Source organism: Ylistrum balloti, unplaced genomic scaffold (genome assembly GCF_031769215.1).
Source record: "Ylistrum balloti isolate Yb309-2 unplaced genomic scaffold, AGI_CSIRO_Ybal_v1 Utg370136, whole genome shotgun sequence".
Classification (NCBI taxonomy): Eukaryota; Metazoa; Mollusca; class Bivalvia; order Pectinida; family Pectinidae; genus Ylistrum; species Ylistrum balloti.
The window spans coordinates 699,582-718,456 of NW_026782145.1; the positions used below are offsets into that span (position 1 = coordinate 699,582).

General features: G+C 35.1%; 1 protein-coding gene across 1 annotated transcript in view; it reads right to left on the minus strand.

Moving 5' to 3' along the window:
- LOC132550624 (A disintegrin and metalloproteinase with thrombospondin motifs 7-like) overlaps positions 1-18,875 on the minus strand; it is a 59,517-nt gene that overhangs the window by 11,188 nt on the left and 29,454 nt on the right. Inside the window, exons 5-14 of the mRNA XM_060214715.1 lie at positions 15,549-15,632; positions 13,380-13,504; positions 11,859-12,008; positions 5,522-5,671; positions 4,885-5,038; positions 4,527-4,622; positions 1,464-1,609; positions 950-1,013; positions 625-736; positions 357-484 (exon numbers count right to left, since the gene is read on the minus strand). Coding sequence (XP_060070698.1) covers positions 357-484; positions 625-736; positions 950-1,013; positions 1,464-1,609; positions 4,527-4,622; positions 4,885-5,038; positions 5,522-5,671; positions 11,859-12,008; positions 13,380-13,504; positions 15,549-15,632 — 1,209 coding nt within the window. The remainder of the gene's footprint in view (positions 1-356; positions 485-624; positions 737-949; positions 1,014-1,463; positions 1,610-4,526; positions 4,623-4,884; positions 5,039-5,521; positions 5,672-11,858; positions 12,009-13,379; positions 13,505-15,548; positions 15,633-18,875) is intronic.

The following is an 18,875-nucleotide window of genomic DNA, read 5'->3' on the forward strand; positions in this document are numbered from 1 at the left end:
GTGAACAAATTCAGGGTTTCTTCCTTAAATAACAAGATACAAGTATTGAACTGCCTTTAGTTGGTATTCCTGTGCATTAAGAATGCCAACTGGATAGATTCAACATGAAGGAAAAATATGTTCATATGCCTATGAATGCCAACTGAAAGTCGTTCAATGCTTAAGTAAGCTTGACATATTTCTGAATCTGTCTATTTAGAATGAAAACATTGATCCTGATTTTCTGTCTAGAAGTCTATAAGGTTTTAAATACTAACCGATTTTGTGTTCAACTGTTCAAATAAATGTTATATTCTACTTTTCAAACATTGGTCTGAGATACACATTTTTTCATGTAAGCGAAACAAGGTACCTACCCGACATCGGCCACTTATGCACATGTTGCGTTTGCCTGGTGAGCAAGGTGTCCCATCAGCTACCATGTCTGACAGAAGCACAGAGAAGAATCTGTTCTTGGGTTTACAATGTAACTGGCAAGGTGAATCTGTTGATGAACCAAATTTATACATGTACTGATGTATCGGAAACTTTTCTTTTATAAGTAGAAATTACACAAAGCAAAACATTATTTCCTAGAATCTCCATGTAACAGATCCTGAAATGTCATATTGTCCTTTTCCTTACCATTGGCGTCCATTTCTACTGGCTCCCATTCATAAAGTTTGTTTCTGTAAGGAATGTAATTGAAGTCACGGCACTGCACTGTTATAAAGTTAGGGGTATTTTCTGGACACGGCTGAAAGCATGAAAGGACAAAGTTATAGAAAAAAAAAGAAATGGATATCAGCAAAGATTTGAAGAAAAGCAAGCAAATATATATATACTGGAGTATTACATTACTTTCAATCAACGTAATTAAACCATCTTATATAATTAGTACTATTGTATCATAGTTCTTCTATCACTTTCTCAGTAAAATACTCACAGTGTGTTGACTACTATTACTTACATCAGTATTGCAAATTCTGTATCTCTTTCTCTCCCCGATACAATACTTTCCACCATTTGAAGGCCTGTAATACAATGTTAAATTAATGGTACTTGGGATACAAAATACATGGTAGTCGGTGAGCAATTTAGTAACACAATATCAGGTTATTATGATGTAGGTGAACTTATATATTTTCATAGGGCTTATCTCCTTTCGCTCATAAAATTGGCAACATTGCAAAAGGAAAAATTCAGTCTTGTGCTTATAAAAAATCATAGTTATCAGCTATTTGATAATAAGTATATAATATACACAAATAAAAGGTAAAATTTGTAATGTAATTACGTGTAGGTGGTTGATAGCTCAGTGAACCATATACAAGTTATTTTTACCCTAGATTCTATGACTGCCCTGGAGACTCAGTTTGCAGCAAGTTTTCACATTTGAGAAACTATAGGGATATGAATTTTGACATTGTGCGGGTGTTCGAAAAGGCATCATCCTTATCCTCTACAGAGAAATGTAAACTTACGGTGGGTTTTCACAGTGTCTCTCCACTGTAGAGACCCCAGCACCACAGGTACGACTGCAATCGGACCAGCCACTCCACTCTCCCCAGTTACCGTTGATGGCCAGAGGACGCTCACCAATCTCCACACAGTCACCATTAAAACACCACTGTAATCAAGGTATCATGAGTAGTGCAAATATATGAGACCAACATATTCACCTGGCATGGCACCCACTTCCCATTATGATAATGTTATCAGCATTGTGCCTCCCCCTCTACACCCCAACCTCACTTTCTTTACATATTCTTCTATATTACCCATGCCTTATAATGAACCCATCTATATTTCTGCACAGTCATGGAAAACTGCTTGCTGATTTCTTGGCATTTTAGTATACATGCAGGAGGCAAACAGTAAAACACAAGGAAACGTTGTATGAATTTAAACAGCATGATTATGTGATGTGTGAATAATCATAAAACAAACACACTGAATATTCCTTTAAACGTGCAAACAACCATATACACACAAATATTTAGGTATTTCTGGTATTTCAGGGAATGCTAAACTTATTATCTGTACCTAAATTTCTGATCACCACTACTATCCTTCATAGCAAACGCTCAAATTGTCATCCGATCACAGGTATGAAAGAATTAATCAAGATTTTCTCAAATTAATTGAAATTTTCTGAATGTTAAACTTCAGTATTTGATTATTTGATAGACACTGCGTTTCAATGTCAAAGCTTAACTAGCACAGAACTTATCCTGGATCTAACACCAGACCAATGCCACCTAGTTTGGGGTGGTCTTAAATAGTACATATCATCTGAGATTTGATCGCAATGACTAATGAAGTGTAAACTTGTATATCAATACAACAGAAAGCACAAGATTTCAATAAATACAGAAAAAAATTAGTGAGAAAAAACTACTTATTATTCTCAGGAAAAAGTCGCAGAACATTAAAATGTCAAGGTTTCTTATTCAGTCTGGGCGACTTGAAGAGCCTGGGAACACATTTAACTCTGGATACTTATTACATAAGAGTAGTTTGTCTATTCATAAGAACTAAAAGTCTAACAGGCTGATAGTCTTACATCCTATCTCCCAGAATCTGCTGGGCAATGCTCTAATCAGTGTGATGGTATTGTAATACACAGAACAGAATCCACACTGATAAGATACGGTAACACAGACAACATATACAATATGGCTACGATGATAAGTGGATACAGAAACACATTTAACCAACTCTGTTTTTCCATACAATTTTGAAAAGATTTTTATTATTTTTTGTGGAATTAAAGTTTCAACATCTAAAACTGCAAAGAGTTTTAAAAGTAAATGGTATCGGCCCTTTAGAAAGACGTGATGTAATCCGATAGTGTTAGAGTGTCTCACTTAGGGTGTGCCATTCCAACACACATACTCTGGTTATGACAGCGGGGTAGCTACCGAAATGATTCTATCTAACTTCTGTACAAACTATCCGTTTGATGTTTTTCTGAAACCAATAAATGTTTCTCTACAACCTCTCTGTTTTATAGATGGCTCTATTTAAAATCTTCAGTGCTTAAATTCATAAAAAATAAACAAAATTGCTTTATTATGTTTTAAATGCTTGTCAAAGCTGTTTTTTAAAATCTGTTTAACAACATATTTCAAATTTAATTTACAATTCAATTTTGTTGAGCTCAGAATGCAGTACCATAATTATATTCAACTTTGATGCTAAAATTTGTTGAACCTTGATGCTCAAATTTGTAGAGTTGAAACATCCAACGCTACTTCATGTATATGACAACTAATTAATTGAAAAGAACTTTTTTATTTTCATTGAAACTGAAATCTCCTAATTTTCTTAGACTTCAATGGATCTTCCTCCATTAACTTAACTTTATAATGTGAAATATAATTTTGATCTACTTCAGTCAACAGTATACTTCGACAGCAATTGAAACACTTAGATCTACCAGACCAGTTGAGTGTGTTAATTAACATATTTACGTACACCCTCCTACTGCACATTTATGTAAGTGTATCAAGGAGTAATTATAACAGAGAGAAAATATTTACATATGTGGTCTTTTAGTTTACAAATTGTCAAAATTTTTACCACAAAGAAAAATTTGAATTTCAAACATTTTACTGATCAATGTAAGTGTCTATAAAACCAGAACCAGACTATTTCTTAATTAATTGAATTAGAAGTAGAAAGGCATTGGTTCCATGCACTGTTACAAATATAAACTCTGTTCGCTCTTTACATAGAAAAAATACACAAAGATTGCAGTTTGATGTTATACAGAAAATTTCAAAAAACATTTTCTCTGCTATCAAATGAGCAGTAAAAATTGTTTTCTCGACTAACTCTTTATCACTGATGTATTACTATAACAGCACACAGATACAGCTCTCCTTAAAAATGAAATTTAGATAAAAATTCTGCATAGAAAAAGCAGGAGTGCCAAAAAAAAAAACCTCCAAAAATGTTTGGCATTCCCCCTTTTAGACAGATGTTTCTACTTAGAATTCAAGTTATTTCAACATTGTTTATTCTTGCTCTCACTTTTTCAACAATTCACAAATAAACAAATTGACTTTAATGACAGAATGTGGTGAAAGAGAGTTAAGTATATGGTGACATAACACATTTTTAACCATAAAAGTTTGAAGTGATATGTCCTGAATACACTAGCTCTTCTCTTTAGTTAACACCATATTTCTATACTTTAACTAGATTTAATTTCAATATATTTTACTATGACTTACCTATTTTTGACCTACAATTGACCTTTGCCTGCCTTATCACACCTACTTAACCTATACTTACCTTATTTTGCCTACATTTGCTGTTGACTTCCCTAATTTTTTCAACATTTGACTTAGGTCTGTATGATTTATGATTATAATTGATCTTGATTTATCTTATCATACCTACATCTGACCTTGGCTAACCTTATTATTTATTGAACTTAAACTACTTTTGATATAACTACCCTTGACCTTGAGCTATCTTGTATCTACATCTGACCTTGACCTATCTCTTCATCCAAACTACATTTGACCTTGACCTACCTTATTTTGCCCACATATTGTCCCCTCTGCTGCAGCCTCTAGTTTGGTTGTACACTTGTTCCTGTATCGACACCACAGAGTGCTACACATCTCCTCCTGTGTGGAACAAATGTCATCAAAATCTAATTATGGATGTCACTTTTTTGAGAGGCTTGTTACAACTTAATGTAAAAATTTGTCACAGTTTACCACTAATCAAATCCAATGGCTGGTAGATGAACATTGCTCTTGGGTGTTATACAAAAACAAAACACTTGGAATTTGTTAAAACTGATTCACATATATCAGGATTGAAATTATGTCCTGTACCGATGTATGTAACATTGAATTATAAAAGTCATTCTGTTGATATACTGACCTCCACATCCTCACACAAAATGGCATCAGGACCATACACTAGACGACACTGGTGGTCGCCATCATACATGGTCCCAGGGGGGATAATCGGGTACTGAAATTCCTTATGGTGAAACTCTGCTGGCTCATCATCTAAACAATAGGCCCAACCACGACTGGAAAGCAAAACAACATTACAATGTCGACTTGAAACCAAAACATAACATTTACAACAACATCACAGTATGTGTAGGGTATTTTCTAAAGATAATCTTACATTTGAATCCAAAAACCACAATTAACTTATTTATCAAAAAACTTTGAGAAAGAACCAACATCCTACCAAGTTTGTGTTTTGTGATTCATCTAAGTTACAAGAAGATACCTAGTGATAAACAGGACCATCTTGAAATAAACTGAATAAAAAGAGAAGGGGAGCAACTCCAGAAGCTTGGTTTCCGAACAGTATATTCTACATTCTTCTTAAGCTGGTTGGAGACCTGTTTCAGCCTTAGGCTGCAGGCTATCATCAGTACACAGCTTACATAGTGGAGTCAGAAGTGACAATGGAGGTCATACCTCAACTCCAATATTTGAGATTTTTCTGTGAACCTAACTTTTTAAATTCTTTTAAGAAATGATCATTTCAACAAACTTACTCTATAAACTTTGTTATTGCAGTCCTGCTGCATTCTGACCACTTCATCGGAACATTGACGGCTAACAGTTGGGCTGCCATCACATAAAGATACTCCTCGCCATCCTTCATTTCGCAGCCATTACGAACACTGTCGTGGGTCATCCCAAAACTGTAACAAATACTGTTCTATAAAATATCTACTGATACTTTCCTTGTCTTACAATATGCCCAGCAACATATGTTAGGGGGAGGGCTTACTTACAGGACATCACATAGCATTGTTTGTCCTGAACAACAGGAAGATATTGATGGCTTTTTACCAAATATGGGCATATAACTGGACATATACGGTTCAAGTAAAAAGAGTTGTCAGAAAATAAACACCTGTCAGATTTCAGGTGAACACCTTGTAGTAGGCTGGGGAAAAATCAGGACTGTGACATATGTGTCATAGAAATAAGTACTGTATTATTGAAAAATGGTTATATTTTGACAATGACAAGGTATTACAATGAGGAAATTTACAACAATTTAAAGTTACTCAAGGTGCTTTTTAACTTCCAAAAAAGAAATGAGTCTGCCAAAAGAAATTTAACACTTTATAAAGATCAAATCAGGCTTAAAACCATGTAGTTTCATTACATAATATACTGAAATTTTCCTTTAAGTCCAATACATGAAATTGATATAGATGTAGAAGATAATGTAATATTCTGTGCTACCCTTGTTTAAGGCCAATTAGTTAGTCAAGGACTGGAGATAAACTTATTAAATGCTTGTACTGTAACACTGGACCTCATTCATCCTTGAATCTTAAGATCTCTACAGACAGCCTTCAGTTCTGATATCAGGATTAGACAGAGTTACGTCCTATAATCCAGAGATATGATTAATGTTTGGAGCGTGGCCATAGCTGTAAATTTGATGGCATCAGCTCTAATCTTACAGTAACACCACAATACAAGATGGCCATGATCTGTGTTGATAAATATTTTGAACTATGATCTAATCTTAAGGACTTTGGTTACAATAAATCTGACAAAGTTTGGTATTCTCTGCCAAATTCAGCTAAATCTACCAAGCCATAACTTTTGCCAGACTACATACATGTCTCACCTATTCTCCTTCTACTCCTCTATCATATGTGCTATGTAAGTGTTCCCACAACTCAAGCAACCATTACTTTTTATCTTCCAGATTTTCATTTCTTACAACCTCATGGCATCATAAATCTGTGTCATAGAAACCGATTTGAATTTATTTTGAACCGGTAAGCAATTCAACATTTTTACGGTGGGTTAGATTTCTAACCTATATGAGTGCATGTACATCGAATGATTCATAAATCATCTGCACTTTCAAGTATCACTTCAAAAAAAAAAGGCACTTGCTTATTCAGCAGTTTACTTGTGATATTGTTTGTCTTGCTGCCAAAATATTTGTAAGATGTTTCACTGCCATGACAGAGAAATTCAGATCAACATCATGTCACTGAAAATTCCTGATTCTGTTATTTACCTTGTCAACTAGGAGTTAAGACCTCTGAATTGTGTTAATGGGTAAAAAGTACCCTACTGACAACACTGATTATAGACTGACAGTGCTGCCACCTGGAGGACCATCACATCTGTACAACCTCAATAGACCATAACATAGCCTGGCATTACAACAGAATCCCTTCCCACAACATATGTCACTGTGAAACATTGACAAGATATTTTGGATGTAAACCTGACATTTTTGTCATAACCTTGATGCTTTCTCATTCTTCAGCTGTATCTAGGTAGTTCCATCATTCATTATGTAAACCCACATGCTTGTTTTCACTTCTCACTTAACCCTCAGACTTGTTATATCTGTAGCCAGGCTGTTCTACACTCAGACATGTTATAGCTGTAGCCAGACTGTTCTACACTCAGACATGTTATAGCTGTAGCCAGGCTGTTCTACACTCAGACTTGTTGTAGCTGTAGCCAGGCTGTTCTACACTCAGACATGTTATATCTGTAGCCAGGCTGTTCTACACTCAGACATGTTATAGCTGTAGCCAGGCTGTTCTACACTCAGACATGTTATAGCTGTAGCCAGGCTGTTCTACACTCAGACTTGTTGTAGCTGTAGCCAGGCTGTTCTACACTCAGACTTGTTGTAGCTGTAGCCAGGCTTACCTAACCCTCAGACTTGTTATAGCTGTAGCCAGGCTGTTCTATCATTTCTTACCTAACACTCAGACTTGTTATAGCTGTAGCCAGGCTGTTCTATCATTTCTTACCTAACACTCAGACTTGTTATAGCTGTAGCCAGGCTGTTCTACACTCAGACATGTTATAGCTGTAGCCAGGCTGTTCTATCATTTCTTACCCAACACTCAGATATGTTATAGCTGTAGCCAGGCTGTTCTACCATTTCTTACCTAACACTCAGACATGTTATAGCTGTAGCCAGGCTGTTCTATCATTTCTTACCTAACACTCAGACATGTTATAGCTGTAGCCAGGCTGTTCTACACTCAGACATGTTATAGCTGTAGCCAGGCTGTTCTATCATTTCTTACCTAACACTCAGACATGTTATAGCTGTAGCCAGGCTGTTCTACACTCAGACATGTTATAGCTGTAGCCAGGCTGTTCTATCATTTCTTACCCAACACTCAGACATGTTATAGCTGTAGCCAGGCTGTTCTACCATTTCTTACCTAACACTCAGACATGTTATAGCTGTAGCCAGGCTGTTCTATCATTTCTTACCTAACACTCAGACTTGTTATAGCTGTAGCCAGGATGTTCTATCATTTCTTACCTAACACTCAGACATGTTATAGCTGTAGCCAGGCTGTTCTATCATTTCTTACCCAACACTCAGACATGTTATAGCTGTAGCCAGGCTGTTCTATCATTTCTTACCCAACACTCAGACATGTTATAGCTGTAGCCAGGCTGTTCTACCATTTCTTACCTAACACGCAGACATGTTATAGCTGTAGCCAGGCTGTTCTATCATTTCTTACCCAACACTCAGACATGTTATAGCTGTAGCCAGGCTGTTCTATCATTTCTTACCTAACACTCAGACTTGTTATAGCTGTAGCCAGGCTGTTCTATCATTTCTTACCTAACACTCAGACTTGTTATAGCTGTAGCCAGGCTGTTCTACCATTTCTTACCCAACACTCAGACATGTTATAGCTGTAGCCAAGCTGTTCTATCATTTCTTACCCAACACTCAGACATGTTATAGCTGTAGCCAGGCTGTTCTATCATTTCTTACCTAACACTCAGACTTGTTATAGCTGTAGCCAGGCTGTTCTATCATTTCTTACCCAACACTCAGACATGTTATAGCTGTAGCCAGGCTGTTCTATCATTTCTTACCTAACACTCAGACATGTTATAGCTGTAGCCAGGATGTTCTATCATTTCTTACCCAACACTCAGACATGTTATAGCTGTAGCCAGGCTGTTCTATCATTTCTTACCCAACACTCAGACATGTTATAGCTGTAGCCAGGCTGTTCTATCATTTCTTACCTAACACGCAGACATGTTATAGCTGTAGCCAGGCTGTTCTATCATTTCTTACCCAACACTCAGACATGTTATAGCTGTAGCCAGGCTGTTCTATCATTTCTTACCTAACACTCAGACTTGTTATAGCTGTAGCCAGGCTGTTCTATCATTTCTTGTTTTTATAGCTATAGGGTCCACCCCTATACTCATAGCTAGGTCCCAATATATACCAGTAATACCCCATCACGATATTGCCAAGCTCCCCCCACATACAGGTCCCAATATATACCAGTAATACCCCATCACGATATTGCCAAGCTCCCCCCAAACATACAGGTCCCAATATATACCAGTATTACCCCATCATGATATTGCCAAGCTCCCCCACATACAGGTCCCAATATATACCAGTAATACCCCATCACAATATCGGCTAAGCCCCCCTACACTTTTAACAGAAGTTGTAATTAAGTGATTCATTAACATACTAGGTCAGATCTTTATATCTGGGCGTGTTCCATGTGGTCCTATTAAGCAAACAAGCCTGCATGCTGACAGTGCTGAGCTGACCTAACCTACAAATTAATTCAGATGGTCTCTGATCACTCCTATCTACATTTGGTTTTTACCTTGTTATCTTTTTCCATTTGTAGTTTTTATCACTGATAGACTAATAACAGATACTCGATAGACCAACATATAAAATCATTGGAGTCTATGTTAGCAAGAAATTCACCACTTAGCTACCCAAATTATTCCCAAAATTCTATCAAGAGTTTTTTTTAAAAGCTATTATCATTTAGAATGACACATATTCACTAACTCTTCCCCCCAAAAATTTTTTTTGAAAAAGCCTTGATTTGTAGCAGAATTTGGGATTCATAGTTCTAATTCAATACTTCAGATAAATGTATTACTGTTGTAATAACCAACACAGAGATTCGCTGTGGGGGGGGGGGGGGGGGGGCCACAGATAACATATTCTATCATACAATTAATGGGGAAAAGATTTGTCCTATCTTTAATGATACCAAGCTGAAGGTACTGAATTTATCAAAGTGAATGACATTTTGTTTTATCCCCGGTCTAGATCTGATAGTCTATCCTTCTGTGTGATTACTTCAAGGATGTAGACAACGTTCAAAACTCATTGTAAACCAAACCTCAGAAACATCACACTTTTACAAGATATTTTATAAAGGAAACACATTATACAGAAAGCATCATTATGGTAGATATTCCTTTAGTTATCAGTTATATATCAGCACTTGAAATGCAATCTACATCAGTGTAAAACTCTCACACAGATTCTGAGGGTAAAAAAAACATCATCTTATATACTTTCACGTAACCACACTTTAAAATTTTGCTGAATTGTCCTAAAACTATTTATTAGGAGTTAAGTTATTGGATTTTGTCAAAAAGGTTATATAAATGGATGACCTAGACTTATGACAAAGCAAAAAATACTTTTTCATTTCAACAGTTCATAAAATGTTGACATGACATACCATACTTTTTCAATATTTTGATGAAACAATATGATACACATTCCAATTTACCAGAAATCTTACATGCACATTTTCTAAACCATTTTTTTTTAATAAAAATGTTGAAGTTTTATGTTTTAAAGAAGTACCTGTGACTATACCTGAGTGCGCATTATACCAGCAAATTTACGGTATATTTTACTCAAGAGTCTTTCATGCAAAAATAAGAACGATGTATCTTTTTTTCTGAATAGAGCCCGAAACAAAGTTATGTAATAGCTAGAGATGAGACTTGTGGTTTCCTGTGGGAGGTAACCTCTGTAGTGTATACCTTTAATTATTTAGTTTATATAACACATTATAATAAACTGTGATTTGATACACAAGAAAATTGTAAAACCTGATACAGTGTAATCTTAAAATGAGTTATTTATCAAAGAAACAGAATATGTTCATTTTTTAAACAGAGATGCTACATATTATGATAGCTCCTTATATAAGTAACACATGTCTACCATAATTTAGCGTGATAGGTGGCCTCCAATTGGTATTGTCCCTGCTACGTTTTTGTACCCTGACACATAAATGTGCCAAGACGCATATTTCTGTCGAGGCCAAAAGGCTATTTAACATGATGGAGGCGAACCCTATACTAATTGGACTAGACAAATGAGGGGCACCCAGCACCATAAACTACTCTATACTCTGATTTTGATATCTAAAACTGAGAATAGTCTACATCTGCCATGTATGATATAATGTATTTGAACAATAACAATACTCACCTTTTAATAAGTTTTAAGCATTCTGTGTGGATATGTTTGGATTTAACAGATTTTGATGTAAACTTAAATTTTTTCATCAAAAGAATTGCCAGTAAAAACAATAGTTGATACAGGTCATGGTAATTAGAATATTGAAGTAATAATAACAGAGAGTGGCCGAGCATCTAATTTGTGTCAGAGCTAGGATTTGTGTACCATGTAGTAGCCAGAGCAGGATAAGTCGGATACTAAAGTTAGCCAGGATATACTATTAAAAATCAGACTTTCCCTTGAAGAATATAATGATATTTTGGCAATGGTAAGATCAGAGAGATCAGTGTTAAATTCATTTTATCCAGAATATACTGTAGTAAAAATTTAGGTTGAGGGATAAATAATGTCTTACTTGTGTCTGAGTTTGTTTGCCAAGGTGTAGGGGGAGCCCTGTGTGATATTCAGTTTAACTAGTTGAACTAAAGTAAAGTTTTATTTTTTTTTATTCTTATGTAGTCTGAACTCGTGTGCCACATGTAAGCTTGGAGGAAGCCCTGTGTCATATTCAGTTAAGCCAAGTTTCACTGTAGTAAAAGTCTTACTTGTGTCCGAGCTCATGTGCCACGGTGTAGGCTAGGGGAAGCCCTGTGTCCTCATTGATATTACAGGATTTGTGAGGTAGACAGATCCCGGGAACCTGAGCAAGCCCCAATGTGCTGCACGGCTCATTCATACGTGAACAGATGTTGATTCTGTGGGTATAAGGAAACAATTCTTATGTAACAGAAATATGTACTTTAGTATCCGTGTCAGAAGGCTAGAAAATCTGTCAAATTCCAACACTAACCCAGATATACTTCAGATTCTGGGTCAAGGGTTCACTTGACCTTGAAAATAACCTTGAAATACAGCTGGGGTATAAACACCATTAACCCATGTAAAGCTTATTTGAAAAATAACGGTAGACATGGATACATGATTTTGGTCCTTCACATACAAAAAATTTGAATTATGCTTCAACTCGGTTGAAAGTCAAAAGACTTGTACGTCCAGTTATCACTTAATTGTGAATACAATAAAATCTACACACAATGTCTAATAGATAACACACTGTCAAATGTTACTTACGAATTTCCAGGAGAAATAATGTTTTCACTTATTTTCATTTTATCTGTTTTCTTAAATGAAAGTGATCCATCAAAATATTGAAAACCCCCTGGATTAAAACCTATCATTGAATTTTTTTATAATCAAAGCATTAGAGAATAAATCAAATAAAAGCATTGAATGAAGTCCAAAAATAAGTACAGATGACACGTTAATAGATGCCCGCAGTGGTAGCGACCAATAATCACAAAAATATATGTAATGTTGCCAAATTCACTGCACTTGAGATAGCAGTACAAACGGCTGAAAGACATATATGTACCATCAACATGCAGCTCACATCTGTTTGTGAGATATCACTCCTGAGATCCCAAAACCTACAAACTTTGACACACGGCATTGTGCTGGTGTATAGTTAGGCAATATAATTCTACATCACCAAATAATCATACTCTGTTATATTTACAATGGAAAACCATCCTAGAAATATTTTCAATTGTAATCAATTAAAATGGCCTCAAACTTCTGGCATGGTTTTTTTTATTGTGGCAAAATGGAAGGCCTATTAATCCCAAGCACTGCCAAAACTCACTTGAACACTGAAAAACGAGGACGAGGGTATCTTTAGTTGGAAATGTTATTACAGGTCTGTATAAAACATATATGACGAGTGAAAAATGCTTCAGATGTAGAAGAAAAGGCAATTTAATTTTCTCTTTCATTTCTTTAATTTGGCAATAGCTAAATGACTACTTCAGTTTCATCACAATCTAAGCATGTTTTTGTGGTGATTACTCTACACTTTAAACACACTTGTACTTCTCTCCTGAAATAGGTTTTCAGTAGTTTACAAAATCTACTATAAAATCAGATATTTTCACAATTTGTGGACATGTGAATTTGTGGATTAAGCAATCAAGGATCCCTAAAATCAGCAAAAATGAAATACCCACAAGAATTAAGGATTTTATAGTAGGATCTCCTTAATCATAATGAGAGCTCCTCATATGACTCACCTGGTAAGAAGTATGGCTACATCATGGTGGTTAGGATGGTCGTCATCTTTAAAATTCATTTTTTTCTGCCACTTACAAAAACTTCTCAGGGATTTATCTGCATGATGAGTCAGCTTCAAATCCTCCTGTGATGAAAAAAACACAGTTTATCTCTTCTTCGCTCTTTTATATCTTATTCGTTTTCTGTCTTTGCTTTGAAGTAGGATTATGAAACATTGCTAAAACAGCATTTTACCTCAGCATTTGATCAACATTTTCATTACAAAGACTGACAGAAACCATTAATCTAAAATGACAGCCATCAGCATATCAATAGTGTTAAATACCTTGGAATAAACCTCTTGGATGTTCAGAAACATAGGACAGTTTATGGATCATCTATACTTTAGATACCTAGGCCACATAGGATAGTTTATGTATCATCTATACTTTAGACACCTAGGCCACATAGGATAGTTCATGGATCATCTATACTTAAGACACCTAGGCCACTTAGGATAGTTCATGTATCATCTATACTTTAGACACCTAGGCCACATAGGATAGTTTATGGATCATCTATACTTTAGACACCTAGGCCACTTAAGACAGTTTATGGATCATCTATACTTTAGACACCTAGGCCACTTAGGACAGTTTATGGATTATCTATACTTTAGACACCTAGGCCACTTAGGATAGTTTATGTATCATCTATACTTTAGACACCTAGGCCACATAGGATAGTTTATGTATCATCTATACTTTAGACACCTAGGCCACTTAGGATAGTTCATGTATCATCTATACTTTAGACACCTAGGCCACATAGGATAGTTTATGTATCATCTATACTTTAGATACCTAGGCCACTTAGGATAGTTCATGTATCATCTATACTTTAGACACCTAGGCCACATAGGATAGTTTATGTATCATCTATACTTTAGATACCTAGGCCACTTAGGATAGTTCATGTATCATCTATACTTTAGACACCTAGGCCACATAGGATAGTTTATGTATCATCTATACTTTAGATACCTAGGCCACTTAGGATAGTTCATGTATCATCTATACTTTAGACACCTAGGCCACTTAGGACAGTTCATGGATCATCTATACTTGAGACACCTAGGCCACATAGGATAGTTTATGTATCATCTATACTTAAGACACCTAGGCCACTATGGACAGTTCATGTATCATCTATACTTTAGACACCTATTGTATTACAATAAGCCCAGAGATGATGTTTGCTGTTCTCTAACAATAGTTTGTGTTTCATAGAAAGCTCAGAAATGGACCCATCACTGCTGATGTGGTTGCAACCTTGGGTAAGACACTTTACCCAAACAGATCTCCTGCATGTTGTTCGGTAAGATAGCCACCAGCTGCTACCAGGAATCTCGACTCAAAATGACCCTGTCTGCTCATGTTCATGGAGAAAAAAACCCACAGAGCCCAGACATCCCCTAGGGATTAATATGAAGGGGAGGGAAGTTTGGACTTGTACTTGTTGTAAATGTTAGCTGTATTAGCTAAAGCTGTGGGTTTCATTATCAGTAGGCATGGACTTCCGGAGGTGTAAATACAGTAAATAACTGATCTTATTTCAGAACAACAACAATGACCAATGGTCATAGCGATATCAATGAGTGTTGACCAGAGCTATAACAATGACCAATGGTCATAGCGATATCAATGAGTGTTGACCAGAGCTATAACAATGACCAATGGTCATAGCGATATCAATGAGTGTTGACCAGAGCTATAACAATGACCAATGGTCATAGCGATATCAATGAGTGTTGACCAGAGCTATAACAATGACCAATGGTCATAGCGATATCAATGAGTGTTGACCAGAGCTATAACAATGACCAATGGTCATAGCGATATCAATGAGTGTTGACCAGAGCTATAACAATGACCAATGGTCATAGCAATATCAATGAGTGTTGACCAGAGCTAGAACAATGACCAATGGTAAAAGTGACAACAGTGACCGTTGGTCAAAGAGATATTGATGACCACTGGTAAAAGTAACAACAATGAACAATGATCTGTTTGTAATCAATGACCATTGTCTGAGTGACAACAATGTTCGTTGGTCAGAGTGATATCAATGAGCATATGCCAGAATGATATCAAAGAGTGTTGGTCAGAGTGATACCATTGGTGTCCTACCTGTGGATCCTCAAGCAGCACCAGTCGAACCATCACAAGGTTGAGGGCGTTCCCAATAGAAGCTTCATGGAATAGAGTCGCCACCTGTAAACAGTAATATGTACAAAACTTTCTGACTAGCTAAGAAAGATCAAACCAACAGGAAAACAGCTAATGTTGAAGGAATACGACAACAGATCTCAAAGAAGGCCCACATTTTGGCTCTAGGTACATAAACCCTAACTGCACACTATTTAACAAATAATACCATTCATTTTTCCTTCTTTTTACAACATTGGCTATTAAGTACAAACAGATCACAAAATTTATCTTGTCATAATTTGTAGGTCTATTGAAAAACACATTAAACAATGTTCCCTTATTTAGAAATAAAAACTGTTTAGGTATAAATACCAGTATCTCATAACCTATAATTTATAATCTGGTTTGATTTACAAATCATCAGATAAATGCAAATGTTGTTTCCATGGTAATTGTTGTAAAAGAAGAAACCTTCTCTCTTCATTATATTGGCAACATTCCATGGTAAGTAATTTGCCTAGGATTTATGTATTATATGCCTGAAAAGTTTTATATAGCATTCAAATTCATTAGAAAACATTAAATTAGCATCTGGTAATATTAATTGACAGGGGCACCTGTTGTAGCCCTCTTATATATATTAATCCAATTCATCATTGTAAGTAATTCAATATCTCAAACATTCCTCATCTGTCTAAGTTAGATACTTAAGCTTCTACCATATCCATATAACATATTCCTCAAATTTATAACTTAAGGATACATATTCATCGATCAGATAAAATATTCTGGAGACTAAAATTATCACAAAATATGAAAATATGGAAGACATTCTGAATAAAATTGATTTTTTTTTTTATCCAAGCTGAGTAAAATCTTGATTCACTCTGCCCAGATGCCTTCCTCCACATAATTCTAACATCAATTTTTATTTGAACCAGACTGTAATTAGCATATAACTTTAACAGGTGTATGTTACACCTGGACTTAATTGTATGTAACGAAAAAATAGGAAGCACACCTGGACATCAACAATCATAATATGGAGAAAGAAGAATTAAGAAATTCTAAGAGACAATAGTGTGTACTAATTATTACCTATTTGTGTTAAAGGTCTGTAGCTTTACGCCTCAACTAATATTTCAATGCAATTTTCTTTAAATTCCTTGTCAGAGAGTGGATAAGAACAACAATTTCTTTAAGAGTTCTCACTACGTAATGCTGATGTATCTCGACTACATCTAAGAAGGAAAGGTTAGCAATATTTTTTCACATACAATGTCTATTTCCTTGCACATGCAATCTTAACTCATTTCACCTTTGCCTTTGTCTTAATATAACTGACAACACAATTCTAGGCTTAGATTTGCTGACAAGAAGATAACAAGACATCTTTAGTGTACAGGTAAAACATTAAGCTAGTATGACTCACAGGTATCAAGCATTTCCTTTTTTTACACAGAGAAATCACAATGGAGTCTATCAACACAAGTAACAACAGGAGATCTGGTTTTATATGAAGCAACAACAAAAGAACTCTTTCCAAAATCTTTAAATAAAATTATAAGTTTAAATACAATCTGTCCCTGATTTCATTGTACAAGTAAAATGCATAAAAAAGTAATTTACTGCCGAATAAACACAGACCTGTTTATAATGTCACGCAATTCCTGTTGAAAGATACATTTTATTTTCCTGTGATGGGATAATTTGGCACAAATGCACCAAGACGCACTACTGAACTAAATCCAATTTGGTGTGGTGAATAGGGCACACGTATTACATCTTTGAGTGTTTACATTGCAAAAAAAAAAAAAAAATTGAGGTCAAGTTATGGCAGAATTCCAAATAAAATTTCTTTTTAATTCTTTTTGGTATACATAAAATAAATATTGATCAAAAGACAATTACTCTTGTGTTGTATAACAGCTATGTGGATAAGAGAGAGCAATAACTCAAACACACAGATACACTAACATACAGGTAAATAGGCATGGACTCATGTGATAGCTAGACAGGTCATTAAAACCCACAGGGACAAGCTAAGTAACATGCACATGTCATGCACTTATAAATACTTTAATAATTTTTCAATTACTCTAATTAGGACTAGTTTACATAAATCAATTAGCATAATTTTTGTATCATTAGACCTTGTACAGATTTTAAATTGTCACATATCATTGCCTCCTTTTTAAATTATCATCATGAATTTCACTTCACTATGTCATTTCATTACAAGGTGAATATTATAGCTGTAATTGAAATGACACGTATGTATTGTGACAAGTAGCAATCATGTGTAAACAAACCTGCTCTCGACTGATAGCATCATTGTTTTTAAAGTTTTAAATTACAGACAAGAAACAGGTAAGCTGTAAATTGTCTATTATTACCATAGGTAAAATTACCCAGAACTTGATATACATGGGCAATTCAATTCCTTAATGAGAGTAGATCTGTAATGTCGTGGTGCATATGCTCTGTCAAGTTGATTTAATAGCAGGGTCAAGTTTTGAAAGATCACAACACATAAGTTCTTCCTTTTACAGCTCACATAGTATGGCATAATCTCTTTACATTCCGCTGTCTGCTTGAATTTTCAACAGAAACATCTTGTTTTGAAAATAAGAAATTGTTCATTTGAAGACGAGAGAATTTATCTTATACACCATTTGGTTTTGGGGAAGATTATTTTTTCTGTATAAAAGTCTAAATCTTTCAATCATTGCTTCTGACAGTTATGGTTCTGAAGAAGAATTAAAAGCAAAGAGAGTTAAAGGATGTCTATCTCTTCCTTCTTACTTCTGATTTTTAGGAAACACTAGATTTCAAAAGAGTTTAGGTTTTTGTTTGCAACTATGAAATCATTTTAAAAGTCCATGTTCAATTACATTACTACATGACTACCATTTTTATCATATATATCTAAATCTTGATAACAGCAACCGCTTATAATACCTATAATACAGAGAAATAAATATTTAAGGTTTAAGACAGTCCACTTTCCTTTCATTGCTATAAATAGTTCACATTTAATTAGAGAAATTTAACGCCAGTATGACAACCTACCGATGACCATTACCTGTAGTTATCACAGACTATATTTACTGGAAGAATTTCATGGCCATACAAAATTCTATGCTTTTTCTATGCAAAATTTTAAGTTAAGACTGTAAACTGTTTTTTTAATGCCTTCTGAAAACTGAGCCTAGGTATCTATTTTATTTATTTATAATAATATACCTTGTTTTGCCTATAAATTTCAACTGAATGTGTTACTGACATATTAGCTTTTGTGAAAAA